This window comes from Schistocerca piceifrons, chromosome 2 (assembly GCF_021461385.2).
Source record: "Schistocerca piceifrons isolate TAMUIC-IGC-003096 chromosome 2, iqSchPice1.1, whole genome shotgun sequence".
NCBI lineage: Eukaryota > Metazoa > Arthropoda > Insecta > Orthoptera > Acrididae > Schistocerca > Schistocerca piceifrons.
Window position 1 is genome coordinate 940,027,699 of NC_060139.1, and position 26,727 is coordinate 940,054,425.

At 44.5% G+C, this 26,727-nt stretch overlaps 1 protein-coding gene across 1 annotated transcript; it reads right to left on the reverse strand.

Moving 5' to 3' along the window:
* Nucleotides 1–1,537: 1,537 nt before the first annotated feature.
* LOC124774970 (extensin) lies at nucleotides 1,538–21,636 on the reverse strand. Its single transcript, XM_047249705.1, has 3 exons — nucleotides 21,510–21,636; nucleotides 6,224–6,535; nucleotides 1,538–1,932 (listed from the first exon to the last, which is right to left on the reverse strand). Exons 1-3 carry the CDS (start codon nucleotides 21,519–21,521, stop codon nucleotides 1,609–1,611), a joined length of 648 nt encoding a protein of 215 aa, XP_047105661.1. The 5' UTR covers nucleotides 21,522–21,636; the 3' UTR covers nucleotides 1,538–1,608.
* Between the last annotated feature and the right edge of the window lie 5,091 nt (nucleotides 21,637–26,727).

Below are 26,727 nucleotides of genomic sequence, written 5' to 3' on the forward strand. Positions count from 1 at the left end.
TTCTCCATTCCGTCCAACATTCTGAGAGTGTGCTCCGTCTGTAAGAATCTCACCGTCGATGACACGTTACTCTTTCTGGATATGTTGATTAATGTATTGCAGGATTACTTTCTCTTGAGCAACTTAGGCCAACCACGAAAAACCTAGCGTGGATGGCTGGAGGGGGATTTCAGCTGCCATCTTCCCGAATTCCAGAGCAGTGTACTAACCTGTACCACATAGGTCGATTCACCAACAAATCAGGGGAAAAGTCAGTAGAAGCCATACATTCTCAAGGAAGTTCAGCTAAGCTGATGATATCGCCCTAGCTATCCAAAGCAAGCAGTTTGGAGACACTGAAAACATCCTCACAACTGACCTAAACAAAATGCATGAGTATTTCACCAAATGGAGGCTAATACCAAACCCCACCAAGACTGAAGTCAGCTGTTTTCATTTGAACAACTGAATGGCAGGATATGAGCTGAGGTTTCATATGAATAACAGTCAACTGCGATATCAGCCACAGCCAAAGTACCTGGGGGTCACTTTAGATAGGAGATTATCCATCAAAAGACACCTGGAAAATGTATCCAATAAAATAAGCTCACGGAACAGCCTCACTCAGAGGCTCTGCAGCACTAACTGGGGAGCAGCAGCAGACACACTACGAACCTCTGCACTCGCCTTAGTGTACTCTGCAGCCGAGTACTGTGCACGAGCGTGGTTAACCAGCAAGCATGTAAACGAGGTGGACACCCAGCTGAGCGTTGCTATGAGAACCATAACTGGATGCATAAAGACTACCCCACTATATTGGCTTCCAACACTTAGTCATATAGCTCCACCCTCCCTGCGAAGACAGGAAGCTCTGATGAAGGAATACACAAAAATATTGAATAACCCCCTACTTCCTATCCATGAAGATGTCCCAGCTTTGGAAAGAATACGACTCCGCTCCAGAAATCCCCCTTTAAGACTGGCCCAACAACTGTCAGCTACCAACTTCAGCATGGATACTAAATGGCACGAGAGCTGGAGTGATAGTGCCTCCCCTGACAACCGTGAACGTATCTGTCCACCAGAGAAACCTAAGGGCTTTGAACTTCCACGACAGCTATGGAAAAGCCTAAACAGAATCCGAACAGGACATGGACTATGTGCACACAATCTACACAAGTGGGGAAAGCTTCCCAGCCCTAGCTGTGACTGTGGGGCACCTAATCAAACAATGCAGCACATCGCCCAGGACTGTGAATTAAGAGCCTACCAGGGCAGTCGGGCTGACTTCTACAACGCCACACCGCCCTGCCTCGAATGGATGGCCAATTCGGACGTCAGAATTTGAAGACTTGTGTAACGCAAAATATCTGATGTGATGTTACTTTTTATTGTGTTGATGTATTATATATTATCTGAATATGTATCCTTCACTTATGTATTTTATGGTGTATTTTATCATATAATTTCATATGTAATAAGTGTAAACCATGTGTGTAGCGCAATACGCTAAATAAATAAATAAATGTCTCGGGTAAGTAATGAAGAGTGGTAAAGCTGTGGTTTAAATATTTTATTTAACAATAGTTAGTAAATATATAATGTGGTGTGAGTGCGAGGGGTGAGAGCCTAGCTCTTGTTGAAGGTGTAGCTGAAGCCGTCGGGCGTCCGGCTGAGGCTGAGCTTGCCGGGCGGGTAGAAGCGGTGAGGCGCGGGCGTCGTCGTGTACTGCGGGATGGCGTTGTACTGCGCCTGCGGCTGGTAGTTGTACTGCGGCGCGGGCGCCGGGTTGTACTGCGGCGCGGGTGGGCGGTACGCGGGCGCAGGTGGGTTGTAGGCGGGCGCCGGCGGGTTGTAGGCGGGCGCCGGCGGGTTGTAGGCGGGCGCTGGCGGGTTGTACTGCGGCGGCGGGTTGTACTGCGGCTGCGGCTGGTACTGCGGCTGTGGCGGCACCTGCCGAGGCACAACAAGCGCCGCCTCAGTCCACGCACTCACTGTCAAGCAGTGCCGAGCTAAGCACATTGGTTAATTGGCCTGTGATCGGATCTGACAAATCTTGAACGTGAGGTTCGACTGCCTGAAACGACTGAGAAATATTGTCTACACTCTGCAACTGACTGTCCAGAGGACGCCGTTAGAAGAAAGCATTGCCTTTCATGGTTTCCGATTGGCTAGTTTCGAGAACAGAGACCCCAGAATAAGGAGGTGTGGCGTCAGTTTAAGAGTGAACGTGCATGGAGAAAGATATGCATAGTGCAAGACTGTGTTATGTTCTACTTATCACTTTTTACGCTTCCGTACCTCAGTCTGTAAAAACGGAATCCTTATATGGTCGCTTTGTTGTCAGTCAGTCTGTCTCTCCGACTGTTAAGAATCCTTTTGCTCTGTGGAGCGGGTGAAGTATCAAGTTCAGATTTTTATCGTATGTGAAGGTGTATGGTCCCTTAGTGGTGTAAAAATTTTAAGCTTCTAAGTCACTTCAATCAAAAGATACGCCTATTTATGACACATATTTTGATATTCGAAAACTCACTCGCCAAAACATACACGTTGCTTCCAGCTGACCTAGAATAATGAAATTCGGTAAGAAGCAAAGTTTCACAGTACAAGTACAGGAGAAAATCTGAAAATCGGTAATTTGCAGTTATTTAACACGAAAAATATATTTTTGTTCTGTCTGTTTGTCTGTCCGTCTGTTAAGACCCGTTTTCTCTGGGACAGTTTGGGGTATCAAGTTCAAATTCACGTCACATATCAGGGCCTATGTTCCCTTGGCGGTGTAAAAATTGCAAGCTTCTACGTCAAAGCAATCAGGAAATTAGGTCATTTATATCATATATTATAATGCTCGCAAAATCAGTAGTCAAAACGTTGACCTAGAAACACGAAATTTGACAAGAAGTAGGTTTCACAATACAAGCAATAAAAAAATTCTGAAACTTTTTGAATTGTAATTACAACATATAAAAAACATCTCTTGCCATTTGAACATACATTAAATTCCTCATCCGTCAGGAGGGTAATAGACCAACTATGTGCAAACATAAAATGTAAGTTGTAGTCATAAAAAAATGAAAAATGTTTTGTTAAATTTTCTCTCTCTACATATGTAAACTGACGTCCCCTGCTCGCTTCTCTCTGTATGTCCGGGTTAGTCTGAGGAACTACTGTAGAGATTTTGATATCTTGGAATTCCCAGGACCAATATCTTTCCAGTGTCGATATCGATAACAGGCAAAAATCGTTGAGATTCTCGATTCCCAGGATGGATGAACTATGTAAATAAGTTTGTACGGAACCCCTAGTGCGCTAATTCTACTCGAATTTGGTCAGTTTTTTTATGTGCTTATGATTGCAAGTGGTACCCGTTCCATAAGAACAGTTCTTGAAATAAAGAAAAAGTATCACAGCATCCCTAAAAAATAATTTAAAAATACATTGCCAATAGCCGAGCAGCGTATCAAACTTGAGGCGATCCTTATTATAATCAAAAGGGTGCTATTAATGGACACACGACCTTGGGATATATTCTGCGTGCTGTTACAACCAACCCACATGACGAGTTGAGCTACTGCAACGTGTCCCACATGTCATTTAGGCCAGGATTGTTCAGCGAGGCTGTTGGGGAGCGCAGGGCCGTGCGAAACACACAGACCAACAGATGAGACCAGCAACAAGGGAACACCTAGGCCATCGGACCCAGTTGTCACAGCACTGCCAGGCGAAGAGGACTGCTGTAATAGCAGACCTTCTGAGATAAACCTTAAAGAGAGGAGCTGTGGCTGTTGCCGATTGTGTTAATAATTAAATCTGCAGCGGTGTTATGTCCTAAATCACGCGAGAGAGTACAACAAATACGTCGATGACCAGTGCGAGTCAGTAAACCTTGATTTAAAGGCCAGCCTGTCAAGTGAAGTACGATACCACTAAATTTAAAAATGAGCAAGTTTTATAATACGACAAAAATGCCAAAAACTGGGTCTATGTTCGCTTCAAGAATAACTGCGATTTTTGTAACTCAAATATTCTCATAAAATACGGCCAATTATTTGCAGGATGCAAATTATCCATTAAGAGACTGCTGTGAGAATCAGCTATAAATTTCTTATACGATAGTTGTCGATTGGAAATTGTTTTTTAGGAGGGCAACTTAATCGAAAACAATATTTGATTAGCAGCTTCCCAACATTGCCGTCCTTGCGCTAGGAAAATCAAAGAAATGGAGAAGGAAATAATATAAAAGTATTCTATGCTGATTTCGTGAGTTTTCGTTGGATTTAAGTTCTCAGAGAGTAGTAACACTTAACTGATTGATGGCTATCGTTATTATCAATTACGTAATTAGGTAACTCATTTAGTTCGTAGGTGCATATATTTCGTGTCACCTTTTTGCATGCAGTTGTTTCCCTTACGTTACAATATATTTGTATTTGAGCTCACTGTAATCAATTATAGGCTGACCATGTTTGATCGGTGTTTCTGTTAGTACTTGTTTATTGCAAATTAAATTGCAACTGCTGGCACTAATTTATAAGGCAATCTCCGACAAATTACAGTTGCTGCGCGCCGCATACCGCATTCAACAAGATTCCTGTCGCTACTCGACGCGCTCTCTAGCAATGAGCATGAGAGAAAGCTCTTTGCTCTATAGAGCAGTAGAATGAAGGACCCTGATTTACACAATTTTTATCCAAGCGATGTGGAAAGAGTCAGTTTTCAGGCTACGTATACACGATATGTTTGGAGGTGTGGCTACATATTGGCCATTGATAAATTAGTAAATGGTAGAATTCGAATTCGGGATCTCTTGCTTACCAGGCAGGTGCGTTAACCACTGCGACGCCTGGATACAGTGTTTATCACTATTGCGTGGACTATCTCGGCACGCCTCTCAGCCGACCCACATTCCCACCTAGCGCCACCTATCCACAGTCTCTGTCCATGTCCTCCGTACCCACTACTTTGAGAGTCCCGCACAAGGTCGGACTTAATTGTACATTGTACTGATGGTGGTGGATACATTGCCCATCGAGACGAATCAGTTATATGAAACATAAAAAATGAAACATATCAGTGAACAGAGCATCGCTGCAAGTTTCGATTCGTGATTCTCGCCATGGCATAGTTGTACTAGGGACAATGGGCCTCAGGACATAATATAGCAAAATCATCCGGCCCGTATTGTCGCACTGAATCAGTTCGCACCAGCATATAGGCAGCCCAATGAAAAGATTTTCAACGCAGGCTGCTGTCGCGTCTTTCCAGACAATTTGTATCAGAGACTTTAGTAACGTATTGACGTTTGCTGCATCAAAGACTGTGCTCATACTGAGCATCTGTTATGTGGGTTAAAAACTTGAAGAAATGGTGCAAATGGCTCTAAGCACTATGGGACTTAACATCTGTGGGCGTCAGTACCCTAGACTTAGAACTACTTAAACCTAACTAACCTAACTACATCACACACATCCATGCCCGAGGCAGGATTCGAACTTGCGACCGCAGCAGCAGAGCGGTTCCGGACTGAAGTTCCTGGAACCGTTCGGCCACAGCAGCCGGCTTGAAGAGATGCTCTGTCCACTAATACGTCTCTATTTTCTGTTAGTCTTATAGTTTTTGTGCAGTCATCTTACAAGGCCATGGACGTACTCACGAATAATCTTGTACTACTCAGTCCCTGAAATGACTTCGATTCCTACAGTACACGTGATATTCCACAACGATTATGGGAGTTCATGGTCTATGACACTAAGTGCTAGAAGAACGGCATTAGCACACTTCGTCTTACTGAAATTTAAGAGTACTTTAAAGTGCATATGCACACTCAGGAGCCGTGAGTAAACCGACTGACGCAAAGAATCTCACCTGAAATTCTGCGAGCCCTTTAACTGGGTCGCCATCGCGTCTGACTACCATCCAGGGGGCCCAACTTCGATTCCCGGCCGGATCGGAGACTTTCTCCGTTCGGGGTATGAATGTTGTGGTCGTCCTGATCATCGTTTCATCATCATCGACACGCAAGTCGCTCAGTGTGGTGTCAACTGGAAAGACTTGCAAATCGGCGGGCGAACTTCCCCATCTGCAGGCTCCCGGCCGAGCTCGCGAGCGGGTAGACATTGACCGCATGAGAGTGCAGTCCGCACTGAGGCTGAGCACCCCTTCATGCTTACCGAAGAAGAAGACAGCGAGCGCAAGGACACGTTTGCGAGGTTGTCATACGCTAAAGGGACACAGCGTGTCGTACCTGTGGGGGTGGGTTGGGAGCGACGGGCAGGTGGTCTCCGGTGGCGCGGAAGCCGTCCTTGCCGGCCGTGTAGGTGACGGTGCGGCGCTGACCGCTGGGGTCGACGTAGCTGTAGGAGCCGCGCCGGTTGCCGTCGACGTCGGACTCCTCCTTGAACTCGACTCCGTCCTCCTGGCTGTAGGCGGCGCCGAACGTGCCGTCTCCCGCCAGGTAGCGCTGCTCCGACAGGATGGCGGCGCGCTGGGCCTCGCTCGGCGGCACGTACTGCGCGCTGCAGGCGCACAGCGCGGCTGCCAGCGTCGCGACCAAAACCTGCGGCGCAACACAGACGGGACCGTGGGTAGGGGCGACACTACTGACAGACTGTGCAGGGCTGTAGGGGTGATTGAGGACATTGTACTGAACAAGTATTTACCACGTTTACAGACTAATAATTATAGTTATTAGCGGTGGTATATTTTTAACTTGCTTAGTACCTCCAAGTACATGTGGCAAGAACGTGCCATTAATTCTTATATTCCCTTGGACAGCAGGTCAGTTGTTAAAGTGGGACGGATAACGATTAGTCTATATTCACTGACGTACTCACTTAGTGGTGCAGTTACGACCGTTCAGAAAACATCAGGTAGTAAATAACACTGAGGTGACAAAAATCATGGTATGGCCATTTTGACATGTACAGGTGGCGGTAGTATCGCCTACAGAAGAAATAAAATGGCAGTGAACTGGCAGAGCTGTCATTTGTATTCAGGTGATTAATGTTGAAACGTCCCTTTAGAAAAATTTATGAATTACTGTGCTGATAAACCTCTTACATTATTTCATTTTCAAACAGCTGAGCAGAGCTGAACGTACTCAGACATTTCGCTCGTTACTTATTCTGATCAACACTAAACTGACACATAATATTTTTAGCGCAAAGCAATCTGACTTCCAATAATCTCTACAAAAGAATGGCCCTGACTAACAATAACCTATACCTTTCATGAATCAATTACCTCACAAAAATCTACGTTACTCGAACTTCTGCAATACAGCGAGCACCAATACTGCCAGCTAAATAAAAGATTCTAACTACTGAAGGCACTAACTACTGATAGGCATGCTTAGCAAATGAAAGATTTTGATAGAGAACAAACAATGTATTTACCCTAATAGTGTTCAAAAGTCATAATATATATATATCAGTTCATGACATCCAGTCTTACAAATTTACTGTTTCTGGCCGACACACGTCCAGATCTTCCGCTCTCAAAACTCTGCCATCTCTCTTCCCACATTCACCACTGCTGGCGGCTCACCTCCAACTGCGCAACCCTACGCGCTGTTCACATCCAGCTGCCCAACACTACAATAGCGAACATTCCAACAATGCCAACCAGCCACAGACTGCACACAGCACAGCCAGTGATTTTCATACAGAGCGCTACGTGGCGTTACCAACATAAAAACAGCCTACTTACAATGTGAAAAGACGTCCGACGTGATTGTGACCTCACCACAGGAATTAACAAACATTGAACGCAGAATGGTAGTTGGAGCTAGAGGCGTGGGACATTCGATTTCGGAAATCGTTAGGGAAGTGGATTCCGACATCCTTAGTGTCAAGAGAGTGCCGAGAATACTAAATTTCAGAAATTACTACTCACCACGGACAATGCAGTGTCCGACGGTCCTCAATTAAGAGCAGTAGAGCTTGCGAAGAGTTATCAGTGCTAACAAGCACGCAACACTGCTTGAAATAACCGAAAAAATCAATGTGGGACGTACGATGAACATGTCAGTTATGACAGTGCTGTGAAATGTAGCTTAAAGGGGTAAGGCAGCAGATAGCCGACGAATCTCTTTGCTAACAGCACGACATCTCCTGTAGCGCCTCTGCTGGGCTCGTCACCTTATTGGCTGGACTCTAGACGACTGAAAAACCATGGCCTGGTCAGATGAGTCCCGATTCCAGTTGGTAAGAGCTAATGGTAGGATTCGAATGCGGCTCGGACCCTACGAAATTATAAATCCAAGTTATCAACAAGATAGTATGCAATGGCGTGGGCTGTGTTTACGTGGAATGGATGGGTTCTCCGTTTCAACTGAACCAATCATTGAGAGGAAATGGTTATGTTCGGCTACTTGGAGACCACTTGAAGCCATTCATGGACTTCATGTTCCCATATCACTAGGGGACAACTGTTCGCGGTTGGTTTAATAACGTTGTGGACAATTCGAGCGAATGATCTGGCCACTCCCATCGCCCTACATGAATTCCATCGAACATTTATAGGACGTAATCGTGAGGTCGGTTCGTGCATAGACTCCTGCACCGCCTAGGTTTTCACATTTATGAACGGCTACAGAGGCAGCATGGCTCAACATTTCTGTAGGAGACTTCTAACGACTTATTGAGTCCATGCCACGTAGAGTTGCTGCATTATACCACGCAAAAGGATGTCCGGCACGATATTAGGAGATATCCCATAACTAATGTCACCTCAGTGTATGTAACGCGCTTGTGGGAAGACCGTCAGACGCAGTGAAAAAGCAACTAACACAATGAAGTGCGTGCATATTAAGTTACCAATGATCACAATACATGCATTTATACCCGTTATACCCGGTATAGAAGTATCGGCGGTCGATGGTAAGGAGAAGCAGAAACACTTTTCACTTCATATAATAATTGGCAAATCTCTTTAAATGTCGATAAATGCAAGGGAGTGTCTATAATATAAAGAAAGGACCTAGTTGGATACGAAAATCTTTTGTCGTACTTTTCGGCCTATGGTCACACAAGAGGCTGAAAAATACAATAAAGATTAGATTATATAATACAATCTCATTTCACGAACTACATAGAGCACTACGGTATTACATGTTAGCGGGAAGCAGATTTTAATTTCACGGTTACCCCACGAGACCTTAGCAAACTGGTTACACGTGACGCCTGAAGCTTATGCAAACAGCTTGGCACTGCGCCCGTTGGAGTTGCATATAAATGAAGGTGCTGGCTTGTTTCGCTCGCCGCGTCTGATCGGCACGACTACAGTTAGGCTGTTAATCATTTCATAATCTCTTTTCTGCTCCGGTGGTTTTTGCTGTATACCTTTTCTATGGAACACAAGAGACAAATAAAATAATTACAAAGTTTCCTAGAGGACGGAAATAAACTACTCTCTGTTACCGTTATGAAACTAGCACATAAAACCCGTATATTAATTAATGTTTCATTAATAGCTTTGAAAACTGCTTTTATCCGTATTGATCTCTCTATATACGTACTATATTCGAGAGACAGAGCTCCACAGCTGTTCATCGAGAGATGTCATATTGGCGAGCAGTAACGTGGGTCCCTTGTGATGATCTCGAATGTAGATTATCCACATTGATCTCACATACCTTGTTCTTTTGATCTATATGACTTTGACTTGCTTCCACATGAACACTTGGATGAAGCGCTTCCGCGGGCGGAGAGTAATGAACGTATGCAATTATTTTTCAGTTGTATCAGTGCGTTCTGTTGGTGTATAAACTTATGATTCTTCTTTAGCTCTTGAAGCGAAATAACAATGAAGTACTTCGTTCCGTAATCAATAAACGCATAGTAAAACAAGTAAAAGAATGGAAATCATTTCTTCCCACTTGCACTTAGTGCTCTATGGAGACGGGTGTTGCCAAGCAAAAATAATTATCGCTCTCCAGTCTTATTTCAAATTTTCGGATATTAATTTTCTGAAATACTGCAAGTGCTCTTTACACCCACAGTTCATTGTTTTATACAGAGTTTATTTCTCTTTTCTGTATTTAGCGTTTCGCATGTCGAATGTGTTGTTATAACAAGCGCTATGAACGCTGAAGTTGTTGCTGCCTTATTTTCATAAATGCAACTCGCGTGTAGTTGTAGACCTTCCTCAAATGAAAGTTATTTATTTGCTGCCCTGCGGCCTGCAGGAACAGGCGAGTGACCTTTATTGAGAGACCGTTCAGGGACAAGCAGTGAATGGAACGTTGTATCATGGTACTGTGTAAATGTGCTGACATTTGCAGGTGACCGGTAGCAGACGTTCTGCAGACAGGAACGAAATAAATGCTGGAGTTAATAAAAACAACACAGTCTGAGCAAAGGTGCATATACGGTTTTGGCACGCACGAAATAGTACTGTCAAATTTTGGTGCCTTAAATAATATACGGACGTGAAAAATTATAACGTAATATACTAAAAGCGCAAATTGTTGTCTCGCGGTAATTACAAGAAAGCTCTGTCAGGTATTGATTGTTCTCAAAGGAAAAGATTCTAAAAAATCAGATATGAAGTGACGCATGATGGCAATATGTTTACTCCCGTAAAGCTCTTATTCGGATCGTGAAATTGAAAAATTTGAGTAACTGTAACCGAATTTTTTGTTTCAAGAAATCTCTCCCACAGTCATTGGAAGTAGATCAGAAAACTAACTAGATTACTTGTCGAACGTCTACGAAGAAATAATTTCAAAAACAAACATATTATCTGTGAAAAGATCTGGAATATTTAATTTTCTGAATATTGAGGATAATAATATACAAATAGATATTTAGAAGTGAACTGCTGTAATAATACATTTTTCAAAAAATATAAACCTAATGTAAATTTCATTGAAGAGAATTCCTTGACATGTGAAAACCTCGGAAACATGGGAATTTTTTGCTGTTTCTAATTCCGTGAACCACTGACTCATTTATTAATGGTCAGTCATGAAGCTTCGTATTCAAAACTGTTTTTTTTTTTTTAGGCCTGTTTGCCACCTCTGGCATTCTGTAGACAAAATTTCGTAGTTATGCAATAGAAGTTCCAGTCGTATCTGCGTCTGAGTGATATTTTATCACTAAACTTTAAAAAATTTATATATGTGGTCACTCACGTGGTTCCTTTTCTATGTAAGGCCGCAGACGGGCGCTGGATGGGTGTCACAACTTATTAATATTGTAGAAGATTGCAAAATGGTTAGTAATGAGGAGATAATAATAGAATTTGTGATATGGATGACTGATAACAATATCAAATTGCTGTACTTTGTACAGGACCGGAAGTCGAACCCTTATGCAAAAAAAGGAATGGAGGGCAACCGGACGCAAGTAAGAGTTTTGTGTTACGTAGACACTACTTAGGCATTTTTGAAGGGCCGGAAAGTAATTTAGGCAGATACTGACAACATAATGAAAGGAGCAAAGAGATCTTGGAAAACTGTCCGAAACGTGTCTGAACACCAGAAAACATTAGTTACATGAAAGCCTCCAGGAAATTCCAAACCGAATACAACACCGATTATCTGTGCGACTGGACAGTAAAATATCATTTTTTGGGAGTGTTTTCAAAAACAGCCTACTTCTTTATCCTCAAAAAAATTTGTATTTTGCATGAGTTAGTTTCAAGATCAATAGGCATTTGTTTAGTTACGAAGGTGGTTTCGAATGAAGTGGTATCGAGAAATTGCATCCTCAATATTTCATTTCTTCAGATGATGTCCGATTCTGCCTCTGTCTGGATATTTTAACTCGTGAAACAGGTTCATTACGCATCAAAAAATCCTCACCAGGACCTAGAACAGTCTTTACATAACGTTAATTTTGGTATTTGGTGCTCAGTTTGCTGACCTGTTTTAGTTTGTCCACACTAAACGTAGCATATACATTGGTAAGAATAAAAAAATTCCATTATATGGAAATTTATCTTAAACAGACAGCCGTCTCTCAGTCCTGCAAATACGGACAAAACTGTTGCGTCCCTGTATTTGCCTGAGCAGAAGATGACACCCAAAACGTTTCGAGGTGCCATTCACCAAGATTGGAATACCAGTTATTCGATATAGAAAGATTGCTTTTTTACGTTTAAGGTTTTCTTCACAGGAACGCAAGTATTGTTGATTAGCTCAGGAGCTTACCTCACCTGCAGGTTGTCTGCAACTGTTGAGTCTCGGTAGGTGGCCATAAGATGACTTAAAATTTCTGTTCGATGCGGTGAATAGCAACTTGCTCTAATGTCAGTTACTGCAGATGAATGCTAAATGTAATCCTGCAATGTACGAATACAGTGTGGTGGACTAGTTGACACAGTCACATCGATTAAATTGTGAGGCAGAAGGTTGCAAATCGACATGAAATAGATGAAGCGGGTAAGGTGGTTTGTAGTCCAGGCAATGGTCGACTTCGCTCTCCCGAAAGAATTCTAGGAAAGTGTAGTTTGGAGACTGCTTACGGAACACTTAAGCGACTTATTTTTAGTACTGCCTGAGTGTTTAGGATCCTCACCAGGTCGCGATTTACTGGAGAACGATCCTGATCAAACTGTCACTAACGTATATCGCGTGTAAGGACCACGAAAGCAAGATTAGAGAAATCGAGCTCGTTCGGAAGCACATAGACAGTCGTTTTTCATTCGCTTCATTTCCGAGTGCAACAGAAAAGGGAATAATTAGGAATGCCAGAATGTACTCTCTGCAACGCACGAATTATGTATGTAGAAGTAGAAATTAGGCGTGTACGACAAACAGACCAAAAACAGTATTAGTGTGATGGTATTCGCTGTTTGACGTTCTCGCGACGTTTCAAGATATACGGCTTTCAGTAACGATCAGCAAGTGATCGCACCTTGTAGCGCTAACAAGATGCTACATCACTGGTTATCGGAAGTAGATCAGGGAGGCAGCGCGGACGACTACGACAACGACGTACAGCTAACCGCCGCGGTACTGTTACACCGGCAAGGTCGCGCCGCTTGTCGCAGAACCGGCTCCCGCCCATGTCGTCATGTTGCTCCTTCTCGTCTGCAGTTAACTCGTTCGTCGCTCGTGAGTGCTCTCTGGAACACGCTGGACAGCTACGCATCTAATGTGCTCGCTTCTGACTCATCAGCTTTATATGTGCGTTGCTGCTAGCTAGGAAACCTTTCAGTTAAATGGCAAGGCTGGCGTCGGCTTAACATTCATTACTATTGCTATTTCGTTTCCCAACGATGACGCGCCGTGGATATATACACTACTGGCCATTAAAATTGCTACACCACGAGGATGACGTGCTACAGACGAGAAATTTAACCGACAGGAAGAAGATGATGTGATATGCAAATGATTAGCTTTTCAGGGCATTCACACAAGGTTGGCACCGGTGGCGACACCTACAACGTGCTGACATGAAGGAAGTTTCCAGCCGATTTCTCACACACAAACTGCAGTTGGCCGGCGTTGCCTGGTGAAACGTTGTTGTGATGCGTCGTGTAAGGAGGAGAAATGCGTGCCATCACGTTTCCGACTTTGATAAAGGTCAGATTGTAGCCTATCACGATTGCGATTTATCGCATCGCGACATTGCTGCTCGCGTTGGTCGAGATCAAACGACTTTTAGCAGAATATGGAATCGGTGGGTTCAGGAGGGTAATACGGAACACCGTGCTGGATCCTAACAGCCTCGTATCATTAGCAGTCGAGATGACAGGCATCTTATCTGCATGGCTGTAACGGATCGTGCAGCCACGTCTTGATCCCTGAGTCAACAGATGGGGACGTTTGCAGACAACAACCATCTGCACGAACATGGACTATCAGCTCGGAGACCATGGCTGCGGTTACCCTTGACGCTGCATCAGAGACAGGAGCGCCTGCGATGGTGTACTCAACGACGAACCTGGGTGCACGAATGGCAAAACGTCATTTTTTTCGGATGAATGCAGGTTCTGTTTACAGCATCATGATAGTCGCATCCGTGTTTGGCGACATCAGGGTGAACACACATTGCAAGTGTGTATTCGTCATCGCCTTACTGTCGTATCACCCGGCGTCATGGTATGGGGTGCCACTGGTTACACGTTTCGGTCACCTCTTGTTCGCATTGACGGCACTTTGAACAGTGGACGTTGCATTTCAGGTGTGTTACGACTCGTGGCTCTTCTCTTCATTCGATCCCTGCGAAACCCTACGTTTCAGCAGGATAATGCACGACCGCATGTTGCAGGTCCTGTACGGGCCTTTCTGGATACAGAGAATGTTCGACTGCTGCCCTGGCCAGCACATTTTCCATATCTCTCACCAATTGAAAACGTCTGGTCAATGGTGGTCGAGCAACTGGCTCGTCACAATACGCCAGTCACTACTCTTGATGAACTGTGGTATTGTGTTGAAGCTGCATGGGCAGCTGTACCTGTACACGCCATCCAAGCTCTGTTTGACTCAATGGCCAGGCGGATCAAGGCCGTTATGACGGCCAGAGGTGGTTGTTCTGAGTACTGATTTCTCAGAATCTGTGTAGCCAAATTACGTGAAAATGTAATCACATGTCAGTTCTAGTATAATATATTTGTTCAATGAATACTCGTTTATCATCTGCATTTCTTCTTGGTGTAGCAATTTTAATGGCTGGTAGTGTATATATACACTTGGTGTATGAGAGATGTAATGAGACTGACAACACTGCGAGCCATCTGACAATGCTGTGTTGTTCCACTTGTATAAACATAGACCGGTGTGTTCATCCCTTCCAGATGGTCAGTCCGAGTTTCAGCTCCTTACGATCATCACGTGATTTTTATGAGCACGATCAGTGAGATTTGTTCTTGTTGTATGTTACGAAAATGGAAATGCGGAATTTAGAGCAACGTTACTCCATCAACTTTTGTGTCAATAGGAATCCGCAAGTGTGACCTTTGAAAGGCTGAAACAGACCTATGGGGAACATTTCAAATCGTTTTTCGCTGCACAAATAAGTTTTGGAAGGTCGAGAACGCGTTGAAGATGAACTTCTCTCAGGGAGACCTTTCATCTTCAAAGTGTGACGAAAACATCGAACGTGTGCGTGCTATTGTGAGATCAGATAGACGTTTAACAATAAGGGTTATGGGGACCTATTAAACATTTCCACCGTACATCAAATTTCGACGGAAGTTATGCACATGTCAAAGGTTTGAGCCAAAATGGTGCCGGAAAACCTTCACAATTGAGCAAATGGTTCAGATGGCTTTGAGCACTATGGGACTTATCATCTGTGGTCATCAGTCCCCTAGACTTAGAACTACTTAAACCTAACTAACCTAAGGACGTCACACTCATGCATGCCCGAGGCAGGATTCGAACCTGAGACCGTAGCGGTCACGCGGTTCCAGACTGAAGTGTCTAGAACCGCACGGCCACACCGGCCGGCTCACAATTGAGCAGAAGGACAATTGAAGAAAGGTGTGAGTTGATCTTGTTGAGATGATTGCTAATTACCACGAATGGTTCAGTTACATGGTGGCAAGTGATGAATCATGGGTTTCTTAATGTGATCCTTAGGCAAAGCGGTAAAACGAGAAGTGGCTCACTGGGACATCTCCTCGACCGAAAAAAGCTGGAATGAGCAAATCATAGATCAGAACCATGCTGATTTGTTTTTCTGACAGGGGAGTGTCGTGCATAAAGAATTCGTTCCTCCAGGACAAACCGTCAACGAAGTGTTTTGTAAAAATGTCCTTGGAAAGTTCAGAAAAAGAGTGAATCGTGTGAGACCGGACATTGACGACAAGTGGAGGCAACACCATGACAACGACCCATGTCACACTGCCACTTCCATCACGGAATTTTTGATCTCAAAAGGCATTCCCGCTGTTCCACAGTCGCTCTTTTCACCTGATATGAGCTCTTGTGACTTTTTTCTTTTCCCGAAACTCAAAAAGTCTTAAAAAGACGTCATTTTGGAACTTCGGAGATCACTCATAAGAATGTGACCGACGTGTTAAAGGCTGTATCAGTTGAAGCCTTTCAGCGCTGCTGCCAAGACCGGGAACAATGACTTCGCCGGTGTGTAGCCGCCGAAGGCAACTTCTTTGAAGGGCAGAACATTGTTGTTTCAAAAAAATAAGAAATCGGTAGATGAAGAATCGATCTCATTGATTTTCTCACACACCTTGTATACATAAACCGCACAATAACAAACATTAACAATAACTATTACTACTACTGCTGCGTCGACTACTTCCTGATTGTTACTGAAAGCGATATATCTTGAAACATCGCGAGAACGTCAAACAGCGAATACCATTACACTCTTAAATCTAGCCTACGTCAAGCAATGGGACATATTCAGATGGTTCAGACAGCAAAGGCTAGTTGCTGTAGATGAATGACCGTGAAACTGATGACTACGAAGTATCCATGTTGAGGGAAGAAGCGACAGATCTTACTACATTGTGACAGAGCATTTCGCACGTGGTTTGCTACTGGATTTCGATAAGTGTCAGCACAATATCCCAAAAGTTTTGGATTCAGATCATGATACAGTTGTACATTGACATATCTGGCTTGGTTGTCCCTCTGAAAGTATTGATTAGTAAGTTAACACCATGACAGGTTGTAGCGGACCAAGGAAACACCATCCCGCGTAACGTATTTCATTGTATAGAACTACCGCGCTCAAGACCATCTTATGCTTTGTTAATGATGGTATGTATCACCAAGACAGTCTTGAATGATACGGCATATCTGATATCTCCTTTGAGGAAGCGTACCATATGGGCGTCTGAATTCATTGTGAAGTGTCCTGCAGTACTGTTATAAACGATATTTTTCGGTAAACATGTCTCACATCTGTGGCATCACGCTAGTTCGTTGCATGCTTTGTGATGAATCCTCCCTTCATCTTCCCCGTTTGCCATGCACCTTAATGATTTATCTTCCGACACCCTGTATGAATGAATATTGTTACCAGCAATTTTTATCTGAAATTATTAACATCAATAACAGCCTTAGCTTGTGGATATGCTTCTGGCTAACGACATTATTTCTACTAGTTCACTTTCTTCTTTTCTCGCCAAGGCCGGAAATGTATGTTTCATGAAAGATAGGAGTGCAATTCGTGAGTAAGGCTAAGCGACTGTCTAATACTACAAAGTATGGTGTCATTGTTACTTCTTGTTCCTTTTCTCGATTTCAATAATAGAGATACCGCTGTCGAGTTCTAAATAACAGGGGCAAGAATTTCAGGACTGGAAACGCACAATCCATGAAGGAGATATTTTGCATTAGATGTTTCCGTTTGGTGCCTAGTTACATCAGTTCACACAGCGTCATAATAAGAGCAGCGTTTTCCGTTTACTTTCCGTTCGACAAATCACCTATATGCTTACGACATCTCATGGACAAGAAGATTGCAACAAATACCTGAAACAAACAATATACATCGAAATCGAACCCTTGTGCGGATGATGTTATATGTTCAACATGACAGAAAATCGATGAGCTGTTTTACGACACTCTTCATAAAATATTCCCAAATTTAAATGTATGTATTTGTGTACAAGAATCGAAGCACTACTAGAGGAAGAAGCAATTTTTCTTTCGCGAATTTTTGACTGATTGTCCACAGGAGAAATGTTAGAGGTGGATGTGCTGGTCACATATGAAATGATTTTTCTAAGCATTTCTAGTGTTTCCTGGGTGTGACTGATCGTTTGTTTTCTGTTTTGTAGCCTGCTGAAGATTTCATTTTGCGCGCAATCGTCAGCTCGGCTGGAAATTCCAAAATATACTATCAGACCTTTGGACCCTTCTACAGTGGTAGCAAAATAAGTTCCTTCCGCGTGCGGAGCGAGAAAAAAAACAGTGATTAAGGGGAGAGCTAAACGAAACTCCCCATACAGGCTTCCGAATTCAAGCTTACGTGACTAAATCTAATTTGTGTTTTTCGTCTTGGAGACTGAAATCGTATGAAACCACAAATTTCGATATAAATAACAGTCACGGTAAAGCCTAACCAAAAATCTACGCACTAACAGAGAGTAATAAGGAAGTGGAATGTGTAATACTATCGACCGCTAACACATGTTTTAGTGATTGATGTTTTCCGCGTTTGTCATAAATAAAGCAAGTGCTGGGACTTATCAGTTCGAAGGGAAACAGCCGACATCCTTTCCCACCCTTGACCTACCGGGGCTTGTGCTCCCTCATTAAAAGAATTTTGCGTCGAGGGGACATTTGTGTACAATCTTCCTTTCTTGCCGTCCGAATAAGGCCAGTTGCTGCAGTAGCTGCTGATACGAGAAAGACAGTCAGGAAACTACTGCATAGCATATTGATGCTGGGTGCCACCATCCAGGAAACTAGACCCTGCGATACGCACCCTATTCTTGGCAACACGTGTTTATCACGTGCGAGTTTCCCCGCGCCTCAGTCTCTGCACGGTTCATCGGGATGGCGCAGTGGTAGTGCACTACACTCGACTTCGGGAGGATGGCGTTTGAAATCCGTGGCCAGACGTTCAAATTTAAGTTATCTGAAGTTCCCCTACACCACTTAAGTGAACTCCAGGATGGTTCCTTTAACAAAAGCATCCCAGGTTTCCTTTCCCATGTTTCCCCAGTACTAGCTCGTCTTCCGCCTCTAACGACGTCGTCGTCGAGGAAACGGTAATCTCTAGTCTTCCGTCGCTTTCAACACGCCCGCGCAACGGGCGGACAAAGGTTCACGCCTTGCGCCACCGGCAGCGCCTGTCTCGCTTCCGACGGACACGTGCGGTCACAGGTGACATTACCGTCGAAGGCCTGCCCAGCCCTACGCGGCCTTGGGAAACGGGTTGGGTCGGTGGGCGTCGCAGGCCCCGCCATTTCCCGCCGCCCGCGCACTCTCGCTCTCGTTGCTGAACTCGCCTACGGTCCCATGGCTCTCCTCGGTTCTCACGCTGCGCGTTCTCCAACGTCCCATCCGCAGCCACGCGGAGCTGCAGTTCACGTCCTGCTTCCAGGCTGTCAGTTGCACTCTTACGACAGTGTAATTTCAGTTTCCCCCGCCCTTTCCTACACCAGTCGCGAATTCCGTTCGGGAACAACGACTATTGGTAGGCCTCTGTGCTAGTCTCTCTAATTTTACCTTTATGGTCCTTTCTGTATGGAGGAGTAAGCAAATTGTTGGTTGACTCTGCTAATTTTCTACGGAACTGTAACAGTAATCCACAACGTGACGCACAACGCCTGTCTTGAACGTCTGGCACCGTTGTAGTCAGTCATATCTCGTAGAGATTTCATTCTGACGAGCAGTACTCAAGTATCGGTCGATCGAGAATTTTGTAAGCTACCTCCTTCGTGGGTGGACTTCACTTTCTGAGGATCCTTCTAATGAATATGTCTGGCATTTGCCTGCCCTACAATTAGTTTTATGTGGTCTTTCCACTTTAAATCGTTCCGCATATAAACTACAAGATGTTCTGCGGATGTGACTGCTTCCAGTGATGGTCCTGCAATCGTGTAATCATGCCGTAACCGGTATTCCCGACTGTTTATGCGCAATATATTTAATTTCTTTGAGTGTCAACTGTCAATCCCTGGACCAAGCAACTATCCTCTGCAGGTCTTTCTGCATTACCCTACTGTTTTCCACCGTTAAGACTGCTCTGTACACAACAGCGTCATTCGTAACAGCCTCGTAGTGTTTCCGGCGTTATCCACTAACTCCTTTGTATATATTGTGAACAGTAACGCACCTGCAACATTCTCTTCAGGTACACCAGATTTTGCTTTCACGTGTAAATAATGTCACTAAAAACGACATTCTATTTGTGCTATATTTGCAATATGCTGTTCAATCCAAACAAAAGACTGTCTCTTTGTCCATAAGTTCGTGTTACACCTATAGAGTGAACCGTATCGAACTCCTTTCGGACGTCAAGGCATCAATCTGGGCGCCAATATCCACTGCCTGCTGCGTCTCGTGGACCAAGAGTGGGAGCTACGTCATCGAATATTCAAATAAGAAACTCGCTGGCTTAGTACCAGAAAACTCCTGTAATGCACTTAGCTCCATCACGCACTATAATTTCTAAGCGTTTCTGGATGCACGCGAGCCAAGTGATGTCCACTCCTATAAAACAGTGCTAAGTTACTCTCAGGATTTTTATGTACGGTCACTTGGTTAGTACCCATTCCAGTACCGTTGGCGTCAGACCCAATAATTTTGCAGGAAGTCGTTCCATGATGTATCTTTGCACAAACCTGGCGAGATGGCAAGACCCTGGACTTTTATTCAAGATGAGGGCAGTTCAGATCCCTATGCAGTCACCCAGATACGGGTTTCCCGTGGTTTCCTCAACTCTATTAATGATGATCATGGGATGTTTCATAGAAGCACATGACCGATGTTCTTTCTCATTCGTCGAAATCCGATCTTGTGCTCCATCTATAATGATCTCCTCACTGACTGAACGTTGTAACCTATTCTTCATTCCTTTCTTCTTCAAGCAAATAGAGTCTATCGCTGTATACTTGATATTTGTTTTCGGGCGACTTTGTGCTCAGCTACGTGACACAAGCAATTCAGAGATGCACGTTGTAAACGTCGAATATAATTGGACATTTTAGAGCTAATGCCAAATCCATCACTGGTAACGTTTTGAGGGACACAGAAATCTCATTTCATAGTAAATAAGATTCGTGCTAACCTAATTGAATGAAATGGTTCAAGCTAATTTATTTTTATGACCAATTTTGTACAGTTTCGCGTCTGAAGGAGGTCTGTCTTTTTATCGACATACAAATTTCGCGCACTTACTTTCCCGTACTGCTGTTTAGCTCACTATTAATTAGGAGCAGTTGCCTTTACTTTTAAATAAATCTTCAGTGGTTGACGCGTTTCTGCACACCTGATTTCTTACCAGAACCGAATTATTCGTAAATTGCACTAATATGGTGTTTCGTGCACATCTATTTTTCGCAAGTTTGTCTATTTCTGCGTTGGTACTGCAACCTACACGCTTTTGAATGTGATCACTGTATTTGTGCCTTCATCTCTGTCTCCAGTTTTTACTTCATCACTTCCATTACCAAATTATACCTCGGTGTCCCATCAATCTATCCCTTCTTTTAGTGAATTCGTACCATGAAACTCCATCACACATATTTGTACATAGGTACGAAAGAACAATCACCACCAGGACAAACTACTTAATGAAAGCAGAAATGATGTAGCGACACATTTTATCTGTCGGCTCTGAGTTTTCATGCTGTCACATCAGGTCTTGTCGGACGAAAACGGTAGCTCTTACAAGAACTGCAACGTACATAGACGTCAAGATATACTCTTAACACGCAACTTGAACTCTTGTCAAATTTTAGGGCACGCACGTAAATTATTGTGGTGATTCTCTGATACCAAGGTATCCTTAAAGCGAGGTATACATCAAAGAATATTACACCGGAAGAAGTAATGTCTAGCAAAAACCAAGGATCACAATTTTCAAGATTTTTTTAAAGTTATTGGGACGGGCATAAACAAAAATTATTAGACAAAATATGAAACAAGTACTCACGATGGTGTTCATGGTGAGTAGTGCCGTCGAGTCGGAGGAAGTGCCGGCGGAGTGCCCCGAGTGCCGACGATGTGCTCCACTTATATAGCGGGCGCCAGCCTTGTGGGGGAAGAGAGAGAGAGAGGGGGGGGGGGGGGAGGGGGGCGCGTCCAGGGACGGAGGGGACAGAGACGGAGACAGAGGCAGACAAGACAGAGCCGCGCGCTGCGCCCAGCCTGGCGTCACTCGCCTCCCATCGCCCGCCGCGCCTCCATTGTGTTCCCCACATCCGCGAGGGGCCGCCCCAGCAAACACTCTCGCAGCAGGATTCACTTATGCTCTCGCGTTAGGAAAAAGGAGGGCCAGTTTCCTTAGGTACTGCTGCAAGACTCCAATGCACTTAAAGAGCGGCACTGTGGAACCAACATAAGTCATTTTTATGTAATTAGTTCCTTCTTCCATAGATCATTCGAAATAATTTTTCATCCAAATAATGTGGAATGCATCAATTTGCAGGATATGTACGCTCTATGGTCATAATATTAGGACGCCCCCAAAAACATACGTTTTTCATGTTAGGTGCATTTTGCTGCCACCTACTGCCGGGTACTCCATATCAGCGACCTCAGTAGTCATTAGAAGCCGCGCGGGATTTGCCGAGCAGTCTAGGGCGCTGCAGTCATGGACTGTGGCTCATGGTCGTGCGGTAGCGTTCTCGCTCCCCACGCCCGGGTTCCCGGGTTCGATTCCCGGCGGGGTCAGGGATTTTCTCTGCCTCGTGATGACTGGCTGTTGTGTGCTGTCCTTAGGTTAGTTAGGTTTGTTTTAAGTTCTAGGGGACTGATGACCATAGATGTTAAGTCCTATAGTGCTCAGAGCCATTTGAACCATGGACTGTGCGGCTGGTCCCGGCGGAGGTTCGAGTCCTCCCTCGGGCATGGGTGTGTGTGTTTGTCCGTAGGATAATTTAGGTTAAGTAGTGTTTAAGCTTAGGGACTGATGACCTTAGCAGTTAAGTCCCATAAGATTTCACACTCACTTGAACAACATTAGAAATCGTGACTGAGCAGAATGGGGCGCTCCGCGGAACTCACGGACTTCGAACGTGGTCAGGTGACTGGGTGTCACTTGTGTCATGCGTCTATACGCGAGATTTCCACATTCCTAAGCATCCCTAGGTCCACTGTTTCCGTTGTGATAGTGATGTGAAAACGTGAAGGGACACGTACAGCACAAAAGCGTACAGGCCGACCTCGTCTGTTGACTGACAGAGACCGCCGACAGTTGAAGAGGGTCGTAATGTGTAATAGGCAGACATCTATCCAGAACATCACACAGGAATTCCAAACTGCATCGGGATCCAATACAAGTACTATGACAGTTAGTGGGGAGGTGAGACAACTTGGATTTCATGGTCGAGCGGCTGCTCATAAGCCACACATCAAGCCGGTAAATGCCAAACGACACCTCGCTTGGTGTAAGGAGCGTAATAATTGGACGATTGAACAGTGGAAAAATGTGTGGAGCGACGAATCACTGTACACAATGTGGCGATCCGATGGCATGGTGTGGGTATGGCGAATGCTAGCCTGTGTAGTGCCAATAGTAAAATTCGGAGGTGGTGGTGTTATGGTGTGGTCGTGTTTTTCATGGAAGGTGCTTGCTCCCCTTGTTGTTTTGCGTGGCACTATCACAGCAAAGGCGTCCATTGATGTTTTAAGCACCTTCTTGCTTCCCACTGCTGAAGAGCAATTCGGGGATGGCGACTGCATCTTTCAACGCGATCGAGCACCTGTTCATAATGCATGGCCTGTGGCGGAGTGGTTACACGACCATAACATCCCTGTAATGGACTGGCCGGCACAGAGTCCTGACCTGAATCCTATAGAACACCTCTGGGATGTTTTGGAGCGCCGACTTCGTGCCAGGCCTCACCGACCGACATCGATACTTCTCCTCAGTGCAGCACTCCGTGAAGAATGGACTTCTATTCCCCTAGAAATCTTCCAGCACCTGACTGAACGTATACCTGCGAGAATGGAAGCTGTCGTGAAGGCTAAGGCTGGACCAAAACCGTATTGAATTCCAGCATTACCGATAGAGGGCGCCATGAGCTTGTAAGTCAGTTTCCACCAGGTGTCCGGATACTTTTGATCACATAGTGTATACATAATTATTAGGTTAATGTATAAGTTCGTAGCGATTTTGTTTTGCATGTTGGCATTCTGGTTGCTATGCGTTTATTTATCGATTGCTATTTGGAGACAATGAGTGGAGCTTTGGACGCTATAAAATGGAGTGCCAAGTGTAGAAACTTGAACATTTCCGATCTATTCTTTTGTTTGAGTTCAGTAGAGGGGTGACCATAGCGGAGGCACCCACAAACATTTTCACCGTGTGTGGGGATAATGCCATTCGAGAGAGCAAGGCAAAAAACGGTTTTCTCGTTTTAAGAAGTATTGTTTTGTCATTAGTGACTGTCCACGTTCAGTAATACAGTCGGCCGGCCGGAGTGGATGAGCGGTTCTGGGCGCTACAGTCTGGAACCGCGCGATCGCTACGGTCGCAGGTTCGAATCCTGCCTCGGGCATGGATGTGTGTGATGTCCATAGGTTAGTTAGGTTTAGGTAGTTCTAAGTTCTAGGAGACCGATGACTTAAAAATTAAGTCCCATAGCGCTCAGAGCCATTTCAACCAGTAACACTTTCATTTAAACGCATTAATTCACAGCGATCCGCGGCAGTGTATTCGAGAACTGGTGGCCATTCTACCATTGTGCGACATTTGCCTGCAATGCGCAAGGTTCAAAAATCGTGGTCATAGTTAGCGTATGCTCTGAGCCAAAATCACAACAATAAGTGGGTCATATGTGCGTCTCTGCCTGCTCTTCATTAACTGGCTCGTGAACAACAGGGACCATTCCCATCCTGTATCGTTACTGGTGACGAGAAATTGTGTCTTTATGCCAACATAAGGAAGAGAAAGGAATGGTTGAGCCCAAGCAAATCAGCAACTGCCTATACAATGACTTGCACGCATCTGCAAAAGATACTGTAATGCATTCGATGGAACAGCGACGGTGTGTTGTAGTACGAATTGCTTTTCCGATGCGTAACCATCACTGTTGCCATTTATTGTCAGCAACTGAGACGTCTTGTACACTCATTCGAAGAACAGCGACCAGGAAGACTGGGTGAAATGATGCTACGACACGATAACGCCCGCCCGCATTCTGCTAGACCGAAAAAAAAAACACTATACAGGAATTCGGTTGGAAAGTAATCCCGCGCCCGCCTTATTCACGTGATCTTGCAGCCTCAGATTTTCAACTTTCCGCTCTCTATCGAACGTCCTTCTAGGAACTTCCTTTCCGGATGAAAATGCGCTCCGAAATTGGCTCGACGACTTCTTCAACTCAAAACTACATTATTTCTATAGTCGCGGAATCGAAAAGTTACACCGAGCGAGATGGCGCAGTGGTTAGCACACTGGACTCGCATTCGGGAGGACGACGGTCCAATCCCGTCTCCAACCATCCTGATTTAGGTTTTCCGTGATTTCCCTAAATCGTTTCAGGCAAATGCCGGGATGGTTCCTTTGAAAGGGCACGGCCGATTTCCTTCCCAATCCTTCCCTAACCCGAGCTTGGGCTCCGTCTCTAATGACCTCGTTGTCGACGGGACGTTAAACACTAACCACCTACCTACCTACCTCGAAAAGTTACAGCAGCGTTGGCAGATTGTTTTAAATAGTGAAGGTGAATAAACTCTGTTGAGTGAACTTATGGGGAAACGCTACGAACGTTTGCAAAAACCCAGTAGCTACAAGCTCCATATATCATTTCAACGATTTTTTCCATGTACTTTAGATTAAAAAAATCGTTGAAATGATATATGCAGCATGTAGCTACTGGGTTTGTGCGTCCATATGAAGTTCCGGATGAGATTATCTCGAAAACTATACATAAAGTAAAAAGAGTGGAAAAGACAAGTTCGTAGGGTCAAAGGGGGTCAACAAGTAGCCTGCAGCCCACGCGCCCTTGGCTGGGCCGGGGGGCAACTTTTAAACCTTAAATGTAAATGTGGTGTCACCGCCAGATACCACACTTGCTAGGTGGTAGCTTTTAAATCGGCCGCGGTCTGGTAGTATACGACGGACCCGCGTGTCGCCACTTTCAGTGATAGCAGTCCGAGCGCCACCACACGGCAGGTCTAGAGAGACGTACTAGCACTCGCCCCAGTTGTACGGACGACGTAGCTAGCGATGCACACTGACGAAGCCTCGCTCATTTGCAGAGCAGATAGTTAGAATAGCCTTCAGCTAAGTCAATGGCTACGACCTAGCAAGGCGCCATTAGCTTTACATAGCTTGTATCTAAAGAGTCTCACTTGTCTCGTAAAGAGCGATGTACCACAAGGATGGATTAAAGTTAAGTATTCCAGGAGCTACGTACTTTTCTTTATAGCGTGTATTTCGGTCTCCTCAAACCACACTGTGTCGGCACTTCTGTCGACACATCAGTAAAGACCCATTTTTATTGCAGATTCGGATTCTCCATAAAAGAGTAATCAAGTTTCGTCTGAGACATTTTTTTAAACCATTGACGGATGGCGCTGAAATCGAGAAAAAAGTAAAATTGGGGAAGAACTCTGATTTATTTAGAATTATCCGAGAAAGACGCATCAAATCGATTAAAATGTGCAAAAATTCTTTCATTACGCCAAATTAAGCTATTTTTTTTTTTTTACAAAATGTATCCTACCCGCCACAGTTTTTGATGGAGGGAGGCGGAATGGTATTAAAATCTCGTTAGGGAACTCTTCACAATTGCATTACTCACACGACTGTGGCACTACCGTGGCCAAACTGCGAACTATGGCTCAGTATATAGGTCGGTGCAATATATATATATATATATATATATATATATATATATATATATATATATATATATATACTCCTGGAAATAGAAAAAAGAACACATTGACACCGGTGTGTCAGACCCACCATACTTGCTCCGGACACTGCGAGAGGGCTGTACAAGCAATGATCACACGCACGGCACAGCGGACACACCAGGAACCGCGGTGTTGGCCGTCGAATGGCGCTAGCTGCGCAGCATTTGCGCACCGCCGCCGTCAGTGTCAGCCAGTTTGCCGTGGCATACGGAGCTCCATCGCAGTCTTTAACACTGGTAGCATGCCGCGACAGCGTGGACGTGAACCGTATGTGCAGTTGA

Bases quoted from the DNA above. Each gene is read 5' to 3' on its own strand.
- LOC124774970 (XM_047249705.1), bottom strand. The intron at 1,933-6,223 runs GTACGACACGCT...GTGCCTCGGCAG, and splicing joins CTCCCAACCCACCCCCACAG to GTGCCGCCACAGCCGCAGTA.